At 34.9% G+C, this 21,543-nt stretch overlaps 2 protein-coding genes across 2 annotated transcripts in view; one reads left to right on the top strand and one right to left on the bottom strand.

The window, feature by feature from the left end:
• Znf804a (zinc finger protein 804A) overlaps positions 1–1,855 on the bottom strand; it is a 194,185-nt gene extending 192,330 nt beyond the window's left edge. The window contains exon 1 of the mRNA XM_006995008.4: positions 1,392–1,855. Within this exon, the coding sequence (XP_006995070.2) occupies positions 1,392–1,502 (111 nt within the window). The 5' untranslated portion in view covers positions 1,503–1,855. The remainder of the gene's footprint in view (positions 1–1,391) is intronic.
• LOC143272596 (uncharacterized) overlaps positions 1,501–21,543 on the top strand; it is a 96,926-nt gene continuing 76,883 nt past the window's right edge. The window contains exons 1-2 of the mRNA XM_076568403.1: positions 1,501–1,731; positions 1,823–2,158. Of these exons, the coding sequence (XP_076424518.1) occupies positions 1,501–1,731; positions 1,823–2,158 (567 nt within the window). The remainder of the gene's footprint in view (positions 1,732–1,822; positions 2,159–21,543) is intronic.

Genomic DNA, 21,543 nt, shown 5'->3' with positions numbered 1-21,543 from the left:
TAATTTTTCCAGACTTTGCCTACCCTACAAAACTCAACCAAAGAAGTCTGCAGCATATGCTCTGCTGTGCAACAAAACAGCAAATAAACGCATCCCGAATGACAAAGATATCAAACTAAGCCTGTTTTTTGTGAGTAAATCACCTAAAAGCTTGCAATCAATATATTTAAGGAAATCAAACACATTCTGAGGTTGTCTGAATCCACTGAAAACTTCATTTGAGAACTTTTCATCCTTGAAAAACACATCTTAGGTAATTTTTTAAAATGTGGATACACTTTTAAACATATAAAAAAGAATGATATTTAGAAAACCATATTTGCTTTGGAGCTAAGCGTGTCCTTGAACTACTAAATCTTTTCAGATAAGTGAGCACTGGAGTAGAGTGAAGTCGGCCAGTGGGCACAGACTTCAGAAAGTCATACACTGTATCTGACTGGCTGGACTCTGCAGTGCGCGTACTAAAGGGACCCCACGCTACTGCTCTCTTCCTTTGGAGAAGTGTGGGCTCTCCAGACTCACTTGCTTGCTCCTGAGAGTTGGTTCTGTAGGGAGGGAGGCTTTGTGGCTGATAGAATTTGGGTGGAATGTAGGAGCTATGCACTGTCTCTATGCTCAGCCCATCTTCCACCAATCAAGAGTGCTTTTCCTACCGGATGCTGAAGGACAAGCTGTGCTATCCAGTGAGAATAGCTGTGTGGGTTTTGTTTTCCAACATGCTTCCTACTGGCTGGAATTGTGACACAGTGATCACCTTCCAGCCTTATCCCTAAACTCTACAGAGGGACAAGTTGACAACGTGAACTGATGGAATCATTCTGTTTAGCTTAGTACAGATAACTTCTCAGAAGAGAAGTTTTCTGTCTGTTCGTCCTTCAGTCAAGAGCTAAGAGTCAAGAGCCAAGAAAGGAACTCTTTCTGAGACCCTCACTCAATCCAGCCGCTTGCCCTAAGCCAACAGCCACATGGCTCCCTGTTCCACCAGAAACACCCACAGCATCGTTCACCTTCAGCTGCCTAAAATGAAAGGTGCCACGGGATCACTTGGGGTTAGAGTTCCTTTCTATTTTTAGGAGGTCCTATTGAAATAAAGAGAGACTGATAAATCTTCAGCACTGTGGAGCGTGGTGGATAGAAAGCTTCATGAAGTGTCGGGGAAAAACCTCAATCAGAGCTTTCCTAAGATTCTTTCCTTTTCCTACACCAGATTCTCATCCCACGCCCATCAGATAAATAAACGAAATAAAAGAATGCTTTGCAAATCAAACAAAATCGCGAAAGCTCCCAAACCCATCAGTCAACTCATTTCTCCCGATATTCCCTATCAGATGAAAAAGATAGATAAGAGACGGAGACACAAAAAGAGAGACAGACACACAGAGAGAGATTACCAGAGTTTTGTTCCCGTTCTTGCTGAGAGGGCCCCGGAAAACTCCCTTGATGTTGCGAAAGTGTCCGTTGCTGAGATGCGTGGAGCTGATGACAATGTAGTAACACTCCATGGGGCAGCCGCCGCCTCTCCTCCGCAGCCGCCGCTTCCACGCACCCGCTCCCACAGCCGCAGCCCGGGCCGGGAGGGTGGGCTGGGGATCGCGGCTGGGCGAGCGGCGGGGAGTGCGCTGGCGGCGGGCACGCGGGTTCCCTATGCCCGGCTGCGGTGCGCGCCCCGCCGCCTCCGCATGCCGGCCAAGCTCGCCCAGGCTCCGGCGCAGTGTTCGCCTGGAGATCGGAGCGGGGACGTAGAGCCCCGCGGGAGGATGCGGCCGAGAAGGGGGCCGGGCCGGGCGGGACCGGGCGGGAGCGGTCAGAGCCCGCGCTGTAGGGCGCAGCCGGGCATCGGGAGCCGCCCGCGCGGCAGGAGCAGCGGCCACAGCATCCCCCGCGCCGGGCGCCCGCACTTGCAGTCGCTGCCGCTGGCAGGCATGAGTGTTATTATAGTGCGCGGCGTTGCCGGTCCATCGCACTGAGCCAATGGCAGGGAGCCACTGGGCTGATACTGAGAGCTGTCAGAGGAGTACATCTGTCACCCGCCACCTCCCCCTCGCCTCCCCCGCCGCCGGGACCCACGGCCGCGCCAGCCTGGCCACGAGTGGGAGCGCGTCGCGACCGCCAGGGGCCGGGAGGCGACGGCCGGTTACAAGTGCGAGACTCCAGCGAGGTGCGGGCGGAGGTGGGGCGGGGGGTTGTGGGGGGAAGCAAAGCGACCGTGGCTTCTGCTCTGCGGGTTGGGGTGCGGGCGGGGGCACGGGGAAAATAAATAAATTAATAATTTAGTGCCCAAGCCCGTCCGCTTCCAATTGCAGCGAATCGGGGCAGGTGTCAGGTGCCGCTGGGTTTGGCTTATGGGAGTCTGCGCTTTGATGCATCTATGGTATGGAGGGTGAATGCCCCGCACCCCCACGCCCCCAGTTACACATATCACAAGTGCTATGTGCTTGGGGGAGGGGAGTTGTGGCGATGCGAGTGGAAGTGGAGAGAAGGGAGACGCAGGGACTCCTGATGGATGTGTTCCCGTTCCTGGCGCTCTCCCCTCATCCACCTCCCCTGGGAGCCTCAGTTCTTCCTAAATTGCCAAAGCTGAGAGAAAAAGGATGCTTTGCGGCAAGAGAAGCTGCTGCCAGGAGCTCCCAAGCAAGAGAGGTGCTGAACAAAAGCAGAAGCCTTCGCCCTAGAAGCGACCTAAAAGGCAAACCTCCTGCACACAAACTACTGCGCTTGTCACGGAAAGTAGGGAATGGGGTCTGCTGCCTTCAGTGGAGACGGATTGGGGCTGGATTTTTAAAGAGTCAAGGCAGCCATCAGCAAGGGCTGCTTCTCCCCCAACCCCTCCTAGGTGATCCTCTCTCTGTGTAAGTTTAGCTCCTCTGAGGCGGTGGAGTGAGAGCACCACATCAGGTACACACACCATAGATCTGCTACTACCATAGGACTCATTAGTCGGCACTTAAAAAGATCGATACCAGGCATGGGAGGCTGGGAGATGGTGCCTTCAATGGATTTACTGAAGGCTTTATTTTCCTTTTGCCTTGAAAGGCTTAATTGGTTAAAGCAGATTCCAGACATTCTGATGCCCCCTATGTCAGAGTAAACTGCAGTCTGATACAAGCTGTGTTTATTTTGTGTATCAGTGGGTCAAGACTGCAATAAGGTCCAGTTTGTGTGTCCTATATAGAGAATTTTATGTAACAATAACCCCAGTAAGCCATAATATGGTACTTAAATGAATCTGACAGTTTGATTTCACTTTTTCAAAGAAGATAAAATGGGCGGTTCTTGATAAGAGAGGTGGTAGTCATGTCAATAAATTATAAAGTATAGAGATAATAGGGGAGGGCTAGATTTAGCTAAAAAAAAATTTCCACGTATCATGCTTCAATTAGAAAATACTTCATTCGGATTGATTAAAGCTCATTATGAAGTGTCTGTTATTTAGAGACTAAATTTCTCTGATATCCACTTGGGGGAGTCTGAAAATCTTGGAAGAAAGGGAAGTGGAAACTCAGAAAACTTCTGTGCTCTTTGGAGGAGGTCATCCAGAAATATACAGAATGCAGAATGAACACAATTGTATTAGGAAAAATACTCAATTTTTTAAAAATTAAACAAATCTCCTGCTTGTCTCGCGATAGAATGGTTTTTATTCACCAATTTAGAGTGTAGATACTGTATAGGGACTTCACTTAGGAAGGACTACAGAGTCATAATTATGCATTTGAAGTTTTAGAAAATGTTATTAGAGAGAGTAAATTATTCAGTTCCATAGGGCAGAGCAAGGATGCTCCTAAGGAAAATAAAGACACAGAATATAAGATCGGGTCATATGCATTTATGTTTTTGTGAGTGCATAACTCAAAAGAATGCAAGCTAGGTCATATGTAAATAATCTTTATCTAGAATACTTCTCTTGTTACTGTCAGATATTTGTAACAGTCTAGTTTAGAAATGAGAAATAGTTACCTGAATTGTTCCATGAAACAGCAGACAGCATCTGCATCAAATGCCATACTGTGCTTCTAGGGGACATATGTACATGTACAATATATATTCACACTTGTATGCATATGTGTATAGCATGCTAACACAGGTGAATGTACACACATGTACACATCATGCACACACATATAAATGCATAATCATATATAATGCATACTTAGGTTGTCAATGTTTTTCAGTTTGTTTGTTCACAAAAATTCAGATAATGCTGAGTGACTGAAACTCAAAGTTAATCTACTTTGTGCATCATTTGATTGAGTGTTAGGAAGTTATCTAGTCAGCAAAAGATTTTAATATTTCTGTGACAAGAAATGGAGGTTTTACATGCGTTCTCAATGTATGCCTACACATAAACATGCACATTTTAGTGAAAAACCTCAACAATCCTTGGCAGGAGTCATTTTCCTGTCAGAATAATTTATTTTTCCAATTACATCCTTGATATAAGAGAATGAGGCACTGGTCACATAGAATCTTGTTTTTAAATTAAAAATAACAGCATAGATTTACTACCAATTCATGAAGGATGCTAGCAGTTATAAAGAAATGTCAAATGTGTGCATGGAATATATCCATATTGTTTTTTATACATGAATAAACCCTTATCAAAATCAACAATTAACTCAATCTGATCACCAAGTTTCTATACCTATAATTTGAACACATTTAATGGTCACAGTCATAGTAGTTATTAATAATGAAACTAGTGACCCTTCTTAATAATCACTGTTGCTAGCAGGCTCTTTACCATTACAACAATCTTAATATGCAAAAGAAAGACACATTATTGTGGAAAACATGACTTCTGACATTAACTTGCAAATAGGGATAATGGGGGTTTTATTTATTTTTTATCAAATACTTAATGTAGAAAATGAGGTTTATCAACATCTGGAGAAGAGGCATTGATTTTGCATCAATGACTTCAAATAATGTTGTTTATTTCTATCACTTAAAAATTAATTATAAAGCCGGGCGGTGGTGGCGCATGCCTTTAATCTCAGCACTCGGGAGGTAGAGCCAGACAGATCTCTGTGAGTTCGAGGCCAGCCTGGGCTACCAAATGAGCTCCAGGAAAGGCGCAAAGGTACGCAGAGAAACCCTGTCTCGAAAAACCAAAAAAAAAATTAATTATAAAATAAAAATATTTAATAAAAAAGTATCGAAAAATTAGTCTGATATCCTGAAACATTGGGCAACTCTTTTGACATGTTCTGTTTAGAGAGCTATGCCACATTCATTTTAAAATATGAAGTTTACCCTATAACACTTAAGATATGACTTAAGTATATAATTACCTATTATAAACATGCAGAATCAATGTATCTTAATTACAAATTGTTTAAAATATTTTTGGAGTAATTATACACCCCTTGTGCTTAATTGCCAACTCTAGTTGAAAAGGAGTAATTAAAAATTTAAATATAAAATTTCCATTAGTCTAAAATATGTGATTTACTTTTGTACCATTTTAGTTCAACTTCCCCCTTCTGAAATTGCATTTCCAAGCAAAACCAGAAACAAACAAACAAACAACAAACAACAAAAAGACTCTGTGTACTCTGCACTTGTGCTCATATACCCTCCTCCTTGCTGGCATCATGGTTTGCTTAACTCAGATCCAAGTATCAGGCTGCTGCTCTGCATTGAACATTGCTCTTTATGTGCACCTGGCTCACATAGGACTTCAAGAAAATGCTGTTAGTTTAGTATATACAACCAAGATCTCAGGAAAAGAGAAGACCAATGGCCCATCCCTTAGTCCTGATTCCTTACCTAGATTCACCCATTAAAGTTGATCTCAAGTGAGTTAAACCAGTCTGCCCATTGTTAGTTGATGCTGCATGCTACAACCTCCACATTCGGTCATAGAAATCACTACATATTTTTAGTCTGTCTAGATAACTTTATGGAACTCAACTAAATGACCCACAAATTAAACTGACTTCTGAATCCAAGTCACTCAACTTTATCAGAATCCTAAACTGGGTTTTTACTTTTTATGCTAGTTATACTTGAAAAATCAAACAAAGAAAATGCATATGTCAGGAGTATCAGTGATCGATTCTTAGAGTATTTTGGATGAAACGTTTAACCACCTAATTAGATAATGTATAACTTAGTGCTTCCTAAGTTTGTATTCTTGGTTTACACTTATGTTTGGAATTAGACTGATGCAAAATATTATTTATCTCATTATTTTGAACCAATGAGGAAGAATCTCATAATTCAACAAATACATAATTTATTTATTCTAAGATAAGGCTAAATTATATTGTGGCATGCTGATAAGAAGGTGCTGTGTACTTAAATTGGAGATATGTAATGATAATGTCACCTCAGAGCACACTTAGGAACCATAAACTTCAAACACTTTGAGGCCAGTATTGCCAAACACTCATAAACAAATTCATGTTTGAGATTGGGCTGGATTTCAGCAAGGCAACATCATCTGTTGTATTAAATTAGGATTGTAATTGGGATATTTTGCCTGTTGTATTTTCATTTGCCTTCTTTTTGTTTTGTGTTTACATAAGTTCTATAAGCATATGGGCTTGTATAATTAGTTTGATGTTAGCACATTTAAGTAAAATTATGCCTTGAGTAAATTTCTACGTGAAGAAATCTTTTAAAAGATTATACTAAATATTCAAATATGAGAAACACTGGTATACAGAGTTAAGAAGTATATTATATATCAGATAACCAGTACTGACCTTACCCGCAGGGTATAATAATATTGTACGAATTACTGATTGATGATAATTTGCAAAGTTATTGTCAAATTGTTATTCCTTTGATTGGCTCAATACTCACATTTCTAATTTCAAATTCAATTTTAGGTGCTGAAGCACAAAACTTAAACATTGTAAATTCAGCATCATGCAAGTTTAGCATGTGACTTTAAAAATCTCCACTGTCAATAAAAACACACCACTAATTAACTCTACCAGGTCACTGATAATGTGCAGTAAATAAATTAGAGATATTACACAGTCAATTGTATATCAGAACCCATGAGGTTTAGAACCAATGCTTCAGTAGACTGTTACTATGAACATCTTGTACAAACTATGTAAATGCATTGCCAACAAAAAACAGTCCCTTGAGATGATTTACGATTCAAAGTCTCCTAACTTCTATTATATAACCTTTAAAGTAATGTAAATGTATAAGATATTATCTTACGTATTTTCAAACATTAATTTCTCTGATTCTCAGATAACAAATTTACTCAAAGCTTATATTGACCAGGTCTGACATAATTAAATCCCATCTTGTTTAACATATTGAAAGTGTGAGTTTGAGTTATGGATATTTGTGCATTGTGGAAATGGGAAAAGTAATGCAAGTGTAAAATTACTTCTCTTTGGTCCAACCTTAAGATGTAAATTAATTATTTACACTATAAAGTATTTCTTACACATTTCTAGGAGGAATGATATCTGGTTGTCGTCTATAACACATCTAAAAGAAATTGATAATTTCAAAGTATTTTCCCCCTTTCCTTACTAATTCTTCTAAGTAACCTGGGATAAGTGCCAGAATATGCTAATTTACAAGCCAAAGCTATACTTCCAAGATATTGCCAAAGAAATTAATGGAATTGGTTGCTACATAACAATTTAACCAAAAAGAGTAACATTGAGATATATTATTTTATGTTAAGAAAGGAGCAGTTTTTACATTTCTGTTTTAGAGCATTTTGAAAGCAATATAGCAGTGTGTGTCAAAATTAAAACTGCGTGTAAATTTTGACTCAGCTATCTCATTACTCAAGCTTGCTACATAGAAGACAAGTATTTGTGCAACGACATTTACAAAGAGGCTTTATGCAACATTGCTTTGTAGTTTGTAGTTATAGGAATCTGGCTATCAAAAGGAAATAGTTATATAACATGTTATATAAGCTAAACTTCTAAGACTCTATTAAAATGGTTTTTGTAGGATTACCTAGCTATTTTATTACATAGGAAATGTAAGCACTAGGGGAACAAAGCATATAATATAATTTCGATTTGTGTAAGAATGAGAACAAACATATACTTTTGTAAAATAATAAACAGGTACATATATGTAAAGAACAATGTAGATTATTGACTGTGGGGTTTTTTTGGTGTAAATGAGCTTAAAGACAGAATCAGGAGAGAAAGAAAATGTTGGGGAGGAAGGAAGGTAACAGGAAGACATGCATAAATGTGCAGACACAAACCTTGGTAAAAATAAAGATAAGAGGAAAAAAGCAAAGGCTCATTCATGGGAGGAAGAAGACTGAAGCATTTTCTGAAGTATTTATACATCTAAATAATATGTGAAGAAATTGGAATTGGAGATAAATGAAAGTAGTCAAAGTATTTTTTAAAAGCTAAGAAGAGACACTATACTTGACCTTAGCTAAAAGTCCTAAAAGGATAAATTAATTTCAATAAACATTGACATTACAGCAATTGATATAAGACGTTAAGTACAGATAGTGAAGTAGAAAGATTTTGAATAAAATCTTTTAGAGTTTAAATTGATGGTACTTAATATCAGATTGGATATGATATAATGGACACATAATAAGTAAACAGTAAGAATTTTTGACCATAACAAGTGAGATAATAATGGCATGGTTTTCTGAGACTGAGAAGTCTACAAGAAAGTAATTTAATGAAAATGTTATATTTCAGATGAATTTATGGTATTTGAATTATTTGTTGACACAAAAGTAGAACCAATAATAATGACAGGACATAGAATATGGACTCAGGATTTGTAGTTACTTTGGAGCCATGTGCATATCACTAATATTTACATCTGTGTGAGATCACATGAGAAGTCACAAGGGCATCCCCAGGACAGAGATGATATGAGGAACACAACAGAAGGAAACAGTTTGTAAAAGAATGTTAAAACCAAGAGCTTGTGATACCTCAGAAATTTCCCTATCAAAAGATGGGTGGAGTGTAACTGCCTTTATGGAATGATAATGTTCAAACATGGGAATGCTTCTAAGGAGGTAGTGTTCAAAAACGTTGGGGAATGTGGATAGTAGTTCCAATATAATCCAATGACATAAGTTTGCCATCTTGAATGTTATTTGTGACTCTGAACATTCTCTCTACAACATAAACAAAACATTGCAGACAACTTACAGAAATGAACCATAAAATGGCTGAATAACCAAGACTTCCTTCTACTAACATTTGAAAATTCCGGTGGCTGTGTTTCTGAACATGGTACAGATGTAACCACATTTAAGAATAAGCCTAGAGATCAAGAGAATATAATTTCCTAGTAGGATGTATGCCAAACTCCTCTCATTTTCTCATCTTTCCTTTTCTAATAAGAATTAGAAGCCAGGTGGTAGTGGCACACACCTTTAACCCCAGTACTCAGAAGGTAGAGACAGGCAGCTCTGTGAGTTTGAGGCCAGCCTGGTCTACAGAGTGAGTTCCGTGACAACCAGGGGTACATAGAGATAAGACAAACAAACAAAATCAAAACCATAATCATCATAATAAATAGAGTAGGAGAGAATTTTGACTAGTGCTTGAAATTTATGTAGTCGTATTGAATTAAAACCAAATAGATGTAAAATAAATCCATATATAGTTTATTAACTTATCAAAGTGATTTATTAGTTAGTAATTTCAAGATACTACAATAAAAACATAATAGTCCAATGGCTTAGACAGAAATTCGTTTCTCGTTGTCAAAAAGACTGATGAACCAAAGATCAATGTTCTGGCTTTTTGAGTCTGGAAGATCCCCTTTCTGGGTCACAGACCTATGTTAATTTTTGTGTCTTCAAATAGCAAAGTGATAAGCAATTTTCTGTGATTTCTCAGGAGCCTACTAATCCCTTCACACAGGGATGATCTTCATGACCTAATTACATCATAAAACCTCACTTCCACATACCACCATATTGGAAATAATAGCTGAAATGTGATCTTCCAGTAAACAAACATTCAGTCAAGAATTTACAAATTTAAGAAGAAAAATCATGATTTTATTGGCTATTAATAAATATACATCTCATGAAATTTGGAATCTTTAATAGTATATTTATGAACATAAATTTGAAGATGTGAATTTGTTTATATTTCATTATCCATATGGGAGTCAGTTCTCTCTTTCTACCATGTAGGTTCTAGGAATGGAACTCATGTGATTGGGCTTGTCAGTAGATACCTTTAGCTACTCAATCATCTCATCATTCCAACCCATTTTTCTACTATTCTTTAGTTTGTAGTATGGCCCTGAACAAAGTCAGCTGAAGAGAATCACGTTTGCTTGTAGAATGAACCAATAACATTGTATATACTTAGATTCTTAGAAGCTCAGGAAGAAGTGAAATATTCCTGTAGTATCTTTTCTGCATTATTATGGATGGAAAATGTTCTTAGAGACATGTTATTAAAATATGCTTGATATTACCTGTTATGCTTATATGATACTTCATAAGAAAATTACTAATTTAAGTTGACATCGACCATGTGAATTATGCATTTGACAATTCGATGATTATAGAATAGGTATAATTTGTAACAGCAAAACATTTTCATCATAGAAATCCATATAATATAAGTTGGTCAGTAGAAAATCAGCATTAAGATCATTCTGAGAATTCCATTTGAAAGAACAATAGTGTAAGAAACCAAAGGAATTGTTTTTTTAAGATGCAAAAAAGCTGCAACATCACATGCAACTTAATGTCTTAAGAGTTTTAGAGATTACTACAAAATTTGAAAGTAGAGCATTCTATGAAAAGGTTTATTTCACAGTGGCTAACTGCTTATCTTATGTGTTGTTTTGTTTGTACTTACTGACTTTTAAATAACTTGTGTGTATGTGTGTGTATGCGTGCGTGCGTGCATGTGTGTGTGTGTGTGTGTGTGTGTGTGTGTGTGTGTACATCTGCGTGTGTGTAATATGTTCATGCAGAGCTATAAGCGGACAGTTTAGAATTTTCAAAATTAAAAAAAAATATTTGCCTAAAACCATCCTGGTACTATTGTAACTTCACAAAATATGAAGGGAAGAATTTCTTTATTTTCTTTGTAAATGCTATATAAACTACAGAAGCTGTTTTCTTGAAAGAAAAACATGTATTTTTACATATTATTTTCTTATCAAGTATAAGCATCATTCATGAATGAAAGCAAGAGAATATCATTTTAATATATGCAAGAAAATAGGTCAATTATTATTGATATAGATACACATGACAGTTTAATATTAGGAATCAAGCAATATATTGCTTTAAAAGGTCAAATGAGAAAATACCTTTTATATAAGACCATTTCATCCTAATGGACGAGTCCTTTATATACAGTCTAATTGCTGCTGTAGAATTCAGAACATAATTTACCATATAGTTAAGAAATAATTTACTTGACATCACTGGAGATTTAGATGCTCTATTTGAGTGAATTTTCCATAGTCTTAATTTTTTTAAACTCATTTATTTTAAAAACATTACATACTTCACTAATTTAGTCAACAGAGTAATCTAATAAAAATTGGTATGTCCATATATTTAATAGTGTTCTTCAGTAATAAATTAAGAAACTGGTACCTATGCAATAGAGTTCAGTTATAACAAAAGGTCATCATTAAACCATGTATAGACAGATCCAGATGAACTGCCATGCAGATTTCATTATTTTCAAAATTTGATAATTAAGAATAAAGCTATTATATAATTCTGGTGCAGATTCTTGTACTGTCATGAGTTTTCAACTGCATGAGTAAACAGAGTTGTCAATTAACTCAAGTGGATTGATAATACCATCCCAACTCTTTTACATTCCTACTGACTTTCTTTCTCTTTGATATATCAATTACTGGATGAGAGGTTTTGATGTTTCCCACAATAAGAATGTATCTGCATATTTCTTATTTAAGTTCAGTCAGCATTGTGTCTTATGTATTTTGAAATCCTGATGCAGCTATGTAGATCTTAAACTTTTGAAGGGGAGATTCCTTTACCACTACATAGTGTCTTTTTATTGCCAATAATTTACTACATGATATTTGGCTGTTTCTGAAATTAATAATTACACTGACAGGTTTTAAATTATATGTTTCTGTACTTTATGAAATATGGTTATATCCACACTCATATCCCTCTCCTGACATAATGTCTGTAGAATGTTTTTAGACAATCCACCATTCAAGTTAATGCTGCCATCATATGCAGGGGTGGAGGGCCATCCATTTGGAAAATACTGATCAGAACACTCTCAATAAAGGATGTGTCCAAATTCCCTAGGAACTATCAATAACTTCTTTTTAAGGGGTAGGAGATTTATAGTACCTTCCCATTCATGCTGGAATTTTTACTGTCTTAGTCGTGTGGTGATCTGTACACATAACCACGACTATCGTGAGTTTGTGTCCAGAAGACAGACACCATTTCACTTCTCTTTCCCATCTTCCAGCTCTTACATCCTTTCTGCCAATCTGCCTGACACTTAGGGGTAGGAGAGGTGATGAATGTGTCTCACTTCGGACTGAGTTTCCAGTCTCTTTTTCTCATCATTTTTGTCAACTACATATCTTTATACTGTCTGCTGTGCTCTACAGAAAGAGGGTTCTCTGACCAACCTTGTGGATAACAGGTCTATGAATAAAAGCAAAAATGTTTAGAAAGATTTGGAAAATATGATCATTTTTGAGCTATATTTTCCTCTTATCTCATTTTCAAATTCTTTAATTGTAATCCATCCTACTTTAAAAAAATCACTTAATGTGTTTTTCTTATAGATAAAATGTGTTTTAATTGGTGTCACTTGTTATTTTCTTAAAAGAAGAAAGAAAATTCACACAGCTGAAAATTAAGAGTTAGATATCTAGTTGAGCACTTTCGATAATATTATATTCTACATCAGTGGTTATCAAACTTCCTAACGCTGTGACTCTTTAACACAATTCATCATGTGGTTGTAACCTTCAAACATAAAATTATTTTCATTGCCACTTCATAAGCGTAATTTTCTACTGTTATGAATTGTAATGTAAATATTTGTGTCTTCCTACAGTCTTAAGCAATCCCTGTGAAAGGGTCACTTGACTCCCCCACAAAAGGGGTTACAACCCACAGATGAGAATCACTGATTTGTATTTGTTGTTTATTGTATTTTTAAACCTAAACACACCAATTTATTAACAGCATCTTTAATTCCATTTACCCTAAATTGAAACTATCCAAGTGCTTATAAGCTGGTAAATAAGTGATATGAATATGTGTCTATGTGTACATGGATTATTTTGTAGTAAAAGGAGACAAATTGCTGATAGATATAACAAAAATGGTTATTCACAAAAAAACATTATGTTAAAGATACAGATCTCAGGGTGAATGCTCTGCAAACTCCATTTCCATGAAAATCCTAAGAAAGAAAAAAATCTTCAATGATGGAAACTAAATAGAAAGAGATCTAGTAGTACAGGAAATTGTGTTATGTGTTAGTCTGGTTTTTTTTTAAAATGTATAGAAACTAGACTATGGTGTTCATGATAATATTATTTAAATAAGTAAAGCATTAAGGTTTACTGAGAATGCATTTTTTTACTTTAGTTCTTACATTTTAGACTCCTTTGCTTTGTAAGATTTTTTTATTTGTTTGTTTAATTGTATGTAGTGTATGTGTTTTATATTGCCTGTGTTGTGGTACTACTTTTCTTTTTCAATTTTATGCTTTAAAATTGTTTCTCCTACCCTCTGGTCATTCTTAACACCTCTATCATGTTACGGAATACTATGGCTAGAGTAAGTATCTTTTGCTTTGTTCCTGACCTCAGGAAAAATCACACATATTATATGATACTTTTAGGTGTCCTTGATCAGGTTGATAATTCTGTTCTTCCTTACTCACAAATGTTTTTTCATGAATGAATGGTGATTTTTTTTGTCACTGCTTTTTCTGAATCATTTGGTATAACCATATGGCTTTTCTTATTTAAGTTTTCATTCTGGATAATTAGTACTTGCCAAATGACTTTTATAAAAAGTTTAATTGGCTTTGCCTTCCTAAAATAAATCCCACTTGGTTCTGGTGAATTGAAAACATCCCCATGCTTCCATTAAGAACTTTGTACTTTATCTTTCTTGCATTTGCTCTGTTTTTAATTTTCTATTTTCTGTTGTCTGCTTTCTACTAAGCATTTTATAACATTACATTTATGACTTCTATTATAATATTTCTTTTAAAGTTTGCTTCCAAGTGATTACAAGTACAGCAGCAAACATGTTCCTTTATCTTCTCCCTTAAAGAAGTTCCGTGGCATTTCTACCAAGATGTTGCCTTTTATCTCTGTGTAGTTGACTTATGAAAGTCACTGGGATCACAGCTTTACACACAATATCTACTTGTAGAATATACTATATGGACTTCACTTATAACATTATTTCAATTACTTTATTACATATCAGAAATGACTCTCATATTTATAGACTATACAAGAATATCTACATCCTTTTATATTTCTAATCTAATATGTCACTAAAACTTGCAATAATGTTTAATGAACACTTGTGAAACCAATTTTTTCATTTTATTTATTTATTTATTTATTCATTCATTCATTTATTATCAGCTTGACACAGTACAAATTGTTATCATAATAGTGAAATGTTTCATTGAGGCTTGCCCAGTAATTGAATAAAACCAAAATTATTATAAGCCACAGACATCCTAGGGTCCCCCCTTCTATATGGCCTCCCTGGTTCTGTGTGTTGCAGTCTGATTATCCTTTGCTTTATATCTAGTATCCACTTATGAGTGAGTACATGCCATTAATTGTAGACAAATGGCAGACTTTACTGACACTCTCCAAAGGCAGAAATATTCTTTACTTTTAATTTTTTAAGAATATATTTTTATTGAAATAGAAGCATTCTTAGAACACCTATGAGTTTTCTATTGACATGTCAATACATCAAAGAGGTGCTGAGATAAAAAATAAAGTTTTATTTTTGTATATTAATAGGCTTATTTGTTTTTAGCATTTTCAGATGGTTCTACTTGAAAGCTATGCCCAACAGAAAACAACAACAACAACAACAAAAAGCCAACAGCAACAACAAAATCTAACTCTATTTAAAGGTTTAAGCAGACCAAGTGTAAACTAAAATATCAACTTTTTAAATTAAAAGATCAATGAGAACACATGATTGGAGTTACAAATAATTGACAACATTGACCTTAATACAAAAACTTAATGAACTCTCAAGATTTATTCCAAATACAGGCTGTAGAGTTCATCAACCTCATCTAACTGTCTGCTAATAAATAAAATGGAGTTAAGTGTTTTTTTAAGTTTTCTATGGCAGTCACTTGGTTGTGGAATTATATGCTGTTTTCTCTCCTTTGGCTCAATCTTACATCGTTTATCCACCAACAGCAAATTCCGTTATTTTAATGTGGATAATGGATTTAATACATCTGGTAATAGAGAAGTATAAAACACCAATGAAATATCTGGGTTTTACTATTTCCACTGTTTTCTCTTAAAAGATTCCTAAACATTAGTATTTTTCAGATTATAATATAGTTATAACATGTCCCTTTCCCCTTTCCCCTTCAAACACTCACATACACTCCTCCTCTCTCTTCTTCATATTCATGGTCTCTTTTTTCAATAATTGTTATTGGATATATATTTAAATACTTATATATTTGTAAATATAACTTGCTCGGCTTGTGTAATGTTACTTGTATTCATATTTTTAGTGCTGACCCTTTGGTATTAGACAACCATTAGCATTCTTTCCTGGGGAAGAACTCTCTCAACCTGAGTTTGCCTCAGTTGCCTATAGTTCTTTATGTAGTGTTAGCTGAATAAGGAAGACACTAATGAACCTGTAAGAGAAAACAGGGAAATGCCTATGAGGTTTCAACTTTACACAAAGAACTATAGAAAACTGAACGTTCAATATTAATAGAATAAATGTTTTTTGACTGAGAAAGAAACTAGTGTGCTTCCACTTTAAAATCCATTCAACCAATTTAATTTTATGACATATAAGAGAACACACATTTCCCAAAATGATGTTTAAATCACAAATTTCCAAAATATATGAACATTGCAATAAATACGTTTTAAATAATCAGTCCCTCTTCAGTGCCACCATGTAAATGTAATAAGTGGTGAATCACACTGTAATGAGGACCTCAGAACAATCATGGGAGTGACTTCATACAATTACCTTACACTTCTGTTTCAGTCATACACATTTCATTTTCCAGTTAATGAAATCTTCTCTGTGGTCTATTTCTTATCATATTGTTTTATGCATCAAAATTATTCTAATGAGAAAAATATGGGACATGTTTAATAGAAGAGTATTCTCTAGTCTATAATTTTAAAGGAAGTATAAAGGGAGTAGTGAGTACTCTGGAGTTTTGAATAGAAAATTACAGTGAAAATTGCTCCAACTAGCCCTAGTATATGCACTAAACAGTTTTGTTCACAAATGGTAAGAATGAAAGAATATCCCATATTTATATTCTCTTGTTTTAAGTATCAGTGTGTGAATTATAAATCTTGTTTTATCTCTAACGAACTATGCCAAGTCTGTTCAAAGATTATATAAACTTTTCAGAGACACCCTTAAAGTACATATCCTATATCCTAGATTGCATCTCTGTAATACTATACAACTGTAAATTGAGATGTAACATAACTCTTCAATCTACAATTAAATATTCTTTAAAAACCCCAAAGCGATGCTAGAAAATGAAATATGTTAATGGACTTTCAGTTCTCTTCTCATTCTAAAATTTTGAGTTACTATATTTTACTATCATGAGACTTTATGTCCTTGAAATACAAATGTTCTAGCTAACAGAATAAAGCAAGATCCAGAGACTATTGAGCAAGTTCCTGACGTTAAAATATCAAATCATTTGCTGCAACAACTGTCATTATTATAATTTTTTGAGAAAAATATGGTTTTGGAGATCATGCTTACAGAACATACTCATGATTTCAAGCCCACACAATGTTTTAATTCCATAAGGTACGTGGGTGGATATTTCAAATTGACATAGTTTTGTGTTATTTTTTACATGCAAAATTATTATCAGATGGAGGGGAAATTAAATAATTCTGAATGTGATAAAAAAAAACCCTACAATGTTCTTGACTTACATTACCAATTTTAAACTATTGCTAAATTTTATCCACTTTTGGAAAAAGAACAACCTTAATAACATCATAACATTAAATGTAATAGAAATAAATATAGAAAGCTTGTTGAAATATCCAAAGGAAATATTCTATTAAGTAGCTAAATACATAGAAGTAGGAAATATAGCTAAGTGGTTTATATGTGTGTGTGTGTGTGTGTGTGTGTGTGTTTGTGAGTGAATATATATATATATATATATATTATATATATATATGACTGATACTAATTTTTATTGGAATACACAGTTGACTTTTATAGAGCTGAAAAATAGAATGCTTCACTGATTTTATCATTAATATTGTATATCTCAAATTATGATAATTTAATGTTCTTTTGCTTAACTGACATCATTACATCCTTGAGTAGTAACCTAACATACAACAAAGTAGGATAAACTTAGTATCCCTTCATGTTTTGTATTTTTAGGCAAGCAGTGAAACCACTGCTGTTTCAGATAATTTGTCATGTTATCAGATAATTCAAAACTTCAGTATCAATTAATTTGTTAAATGATATACATTTAATAAATTCTTATTTTTAAAAATTAACCAAGTACTATTTTGTAGTATTCTGGGTAGAAATGGTCATCTTGTATTCTTATTTCTTCTTGTGATATTGGTTGAGGACTATTTTATAAATACATTGTACTCCATTTTTCTTCTCCCAATGTAATCCATTACTCTTTCTCATACTGAGATCTTGCCATAATGAATCCATGAACATCAGTCTCTACTTTGAGTCTATTTGTTGGAATTATAGACCTAAAATATTATTGGTGACATAGGTATATATCAACAACATCAAATACTGGTTAAAAATGCGTTTTGAACTGCTGATCATTATTCTCCAAAATGAAATTTGGTTTGCATGCAGGAAACCTAGAACACAGAGCAGTCAGTTAAAATAAGTAACACTGTGAAGTAACAGGAACAATTAGAGAAAATAGGCCAAAAATTCTAGAAAATGCAAGTCAGGGAATATGCAGTAGGTCTTGGAGGGAGGAAAGGGGAGGGTGAGAAATGGTGTAATTATACTTTAATTGAAAAAAAAACAAACAGTAATATAAATAAACTAATCTAAATAAATAAATAGTAGAAATAATATAAGAACCATTAATATCAAGAAGCAATCATAACATGATAAGGAGCTAAACAGGTAATTACTGGCTGCCATGGCCTGTGCACCCTGATCACCCAGAAAAGAAGGTGACTGGCGACAGAGACATAAATTTAGTTTCACTTCAAGAATGAAGATTTCTTTTTCTATCCCCACTGCTGTTTGCAAATTGTTTATCTAGTTCCAGGATAGCACTGTGGCAGAGGTTGAGGGCACAGTATCTGTGACACATTATCCGATATCTTCCTTCTGCACTCTCCTTTCTTGTGGCCTTGTTTGGCCCAAGAGGACATTTTCCTGTGATTCTCTTTCTTGTCTGAAGTTTTTCAAAGTCATGGAGCTACAACTGGGTCGTAGTGTGCTTGAGAAAAGAACTGCAGACCATCTGGACCCTAAGAGGTGATGGATTTCTCCAAATCCTAAAATGAAGACCACGGCACAGGAAATAATATTCTTCTCATCTGGAGATGATTGTCTCCAGATAATCACTCTTACAATTTAATAAGCTACAAATCTGAGGTACAGAATATTTAATAATGTTGCTTACCACAATGAGAATTTCCTTACAGCGATGGATGTTATGGGCTATATAAAGTTGGCTATCTGGTCCAAAATAATTCATTATTAACAACAACAACAAAAATTTAATGATAAAACTAGGGTAAGGGTGACTTTAAAAGTCTTCAATACAAGAAGTAAATTATTACCTTAAATGAGTTAGCAAAACCTCTCCTAATTAAGAATGTCTTTTTAAGGCTGGGCAGTATTGGAACATGCCTTCAATCCTTCCAGCCCTCAGGGAGGGAGAGGAAGGTCAATCACTGAGTTTAACACCAGCCTGGACTACATAGTAAGTTCCAGGACAACTAGATCTATGCAGGGAAACCCTGTCTAGGGGTAAAAAAAAATAAGAAAGAAAAGAAAAGAAAAAAATGTATTATCTCTAATAGTGAAAACCACCATTAGAGAAACAGTAAAATGTCAGGTCCAGTTAACATTTAAAAGACTGAAAATCTATGTCCTATGAAGGGGAATTTATTTAGAGTCATTTACTCTTAAGAAGTTCCTTGTCTATGTATCCTGCATAATGGGCATTAACAGCTTAGATGCAAGATTGTAAAACATAGCAAACTTCTGCCCTCCAGGGTTTTCTGATTGTGCTGTAAGCCTGTAGTTAAGACCTCCTCCCTCCTTCAAAAAACAACATTCAGCATTAAAAAAAAAGAAAAAAGAAAAAAGAAAGAACCAACTCTTCACTTCAAAAAAAATACAAAAAAATCTTACTATTATTATAGCAACAAAATGAAATATCAAAATATGTTTCTTTATAAACTTAGAATGTTGTGAGAAATATTAACATTACTTAAGTCTGTGGTATTGATAATTCAGAATAGGTAAAGGTGTAAATATGGTAGCATGCCATGCCAGAATTACATGTCTACATTCTTTTCGGTGATTTAGGTAATTTTTTGTTTGAACTCACATGACTTTTAAACTCATATAATGTTCAACCATATATTGTTTATGCTTACATACTAGTTAAAATTCTACACTAATTAGTTGTACTGTAAATAGCATAAGACAATCTAGTTTTTGTACCAAGCTTAGTTTTCTAAAATTATTAAGTTTTGACATGTTTATTATATTTATATAAGTTTATTACACTGTATATCAGAATGCATTATGCCAATGCAAGTGACTTTCTGAAATGTATAATTTCTCATATATTTAGGCATTAAACATAAAGAATTTTTTAAGTTTTTTATAGGTTATATACTGTTAGCCTCAGATTTTCATAAAATCTGATTATTGTAATATTCATATAATAAAACTTTTTATAAATTTTGCACTGAGAGCTGTGCAAACTTAGTTGTGATGGCTAATATATTCTTTACTGAACTATAAACACTCATGTGTTAGTTCCACTGTCAACTCTTAAGAATTACATATTTTCTAATATTCAGTGTTTAAGACATCAAAATGGGAAGTAACTGAAAATTTCCTATTTTGGCTATCACCAAAATACATTTCTTATTTTCATGTTATCATAGAAGTGACAGAGTACCAAATTACTTCCAAATGCACGTTTTCCCACAAGGGACATTACAGAGATTGAGTATATTATAATCATTTATAAAATGAAAAACATGGAACACACCTTAATATCAGCACTCGGGAGGCAGAGCCAGACAGGTCTCTATGAGTTGGAGGCTAGCCTGGTCTACAGAGCAAGATCCAGGACAGGCACCAAAACTACATGGAGAAACCCTGTCTCTAAAAAAAACAGAACAAAACAAAAATGAAAAACATGTGTGTGTGTGTGTGTGTGTGTGTGTGTGTGTGTGTGTGTGTATGTATGTATGTATGTATGTATATAAACACTATGTTTTTGTATAACAATTCACCAACAGCTGTTGTATTAAAATAAGCTCTGAGACAGACAAGGCTTAGGAGCCTCTATCTGTTCCTTACATAATTCTTCAGACATGAGGCTTACTTCTGCCCCCCTAACACACATATTTTATCCTAACTCTAATCACTAGAAGTTAATGAATTATATTATGTATTTTTTGTCCATCAGGCAGTCTCTTTTTGGAAAATGATACTACAGTCTATAGTTGAGCTGATGCTTAATTAAGGTAAAATTTTGATATATAAACATTTATATGTAGTCTAAACTAAATTATTTCTGTTCCAATTACCCTAATTGCTGAAATCTATTCTTCTTATTCAGTCTGCCCTTCCTCATGCTCATCAAAATCAGATGCTGCCAGACTTACATTCTAACTCAGAAGTTGTTTGGTCATTAAAATCATGGTTTGTCAAGGAAGATTCCAAACCCTTCTTAAGAAAATATAATCACCTAGAGATGTACAGTGGGGAAAACAATGTATTTGGGAGACAGATTGCATTGATTTGAATCCTAGTTTTACCTTGTCTTTCATCAAAATGTTAAGGGTTTATGAAAGAGTTTCCTTTAAATGAAGATTTGTTACAATGGCCAACAGGCATCCCTTGTTAGTGCTTTCTAGATGAGTGAACTTCAGAAAATAATGCCATCTCCTTTAGGATTTAGAGTTTAAGTATTTAGGATTATAGAATTATAATCTTTGTTAATGCAATGTGAATGTTCTTTCATAAGCATGATACATTAAAAGATAAACATATCTGTAGCATAAATCTTAAAGAGTCTTAATAAAATCAAACCTGAGGCCAGTTATTGGGGTGAATGCTGGAAGGTCAGAGAA

This window comes from Peromyscus maniculatus, chromosome 4 (assembly GCF_049852395.1).
Source record: "Peromyscus maniculatus bairdii isolate BWxNUB_F1_BW_parent chromosome 4, HU_Pman_BW_mat_3.1, whole genome shotgun sequence".
In the NCBI taxonomy this organism is placed as follows: domain Eukaryota; kingdom Metazoa; phylum Chordata; class Mammalia; order Rodentia; family Cricetidae; genus Peromyscus; species Peromyscus maniculatus.
Note: the sequence above shows the minus strand (reverse complement) of the source record. Positions and strands in the feature narration are given on the sequence as shown.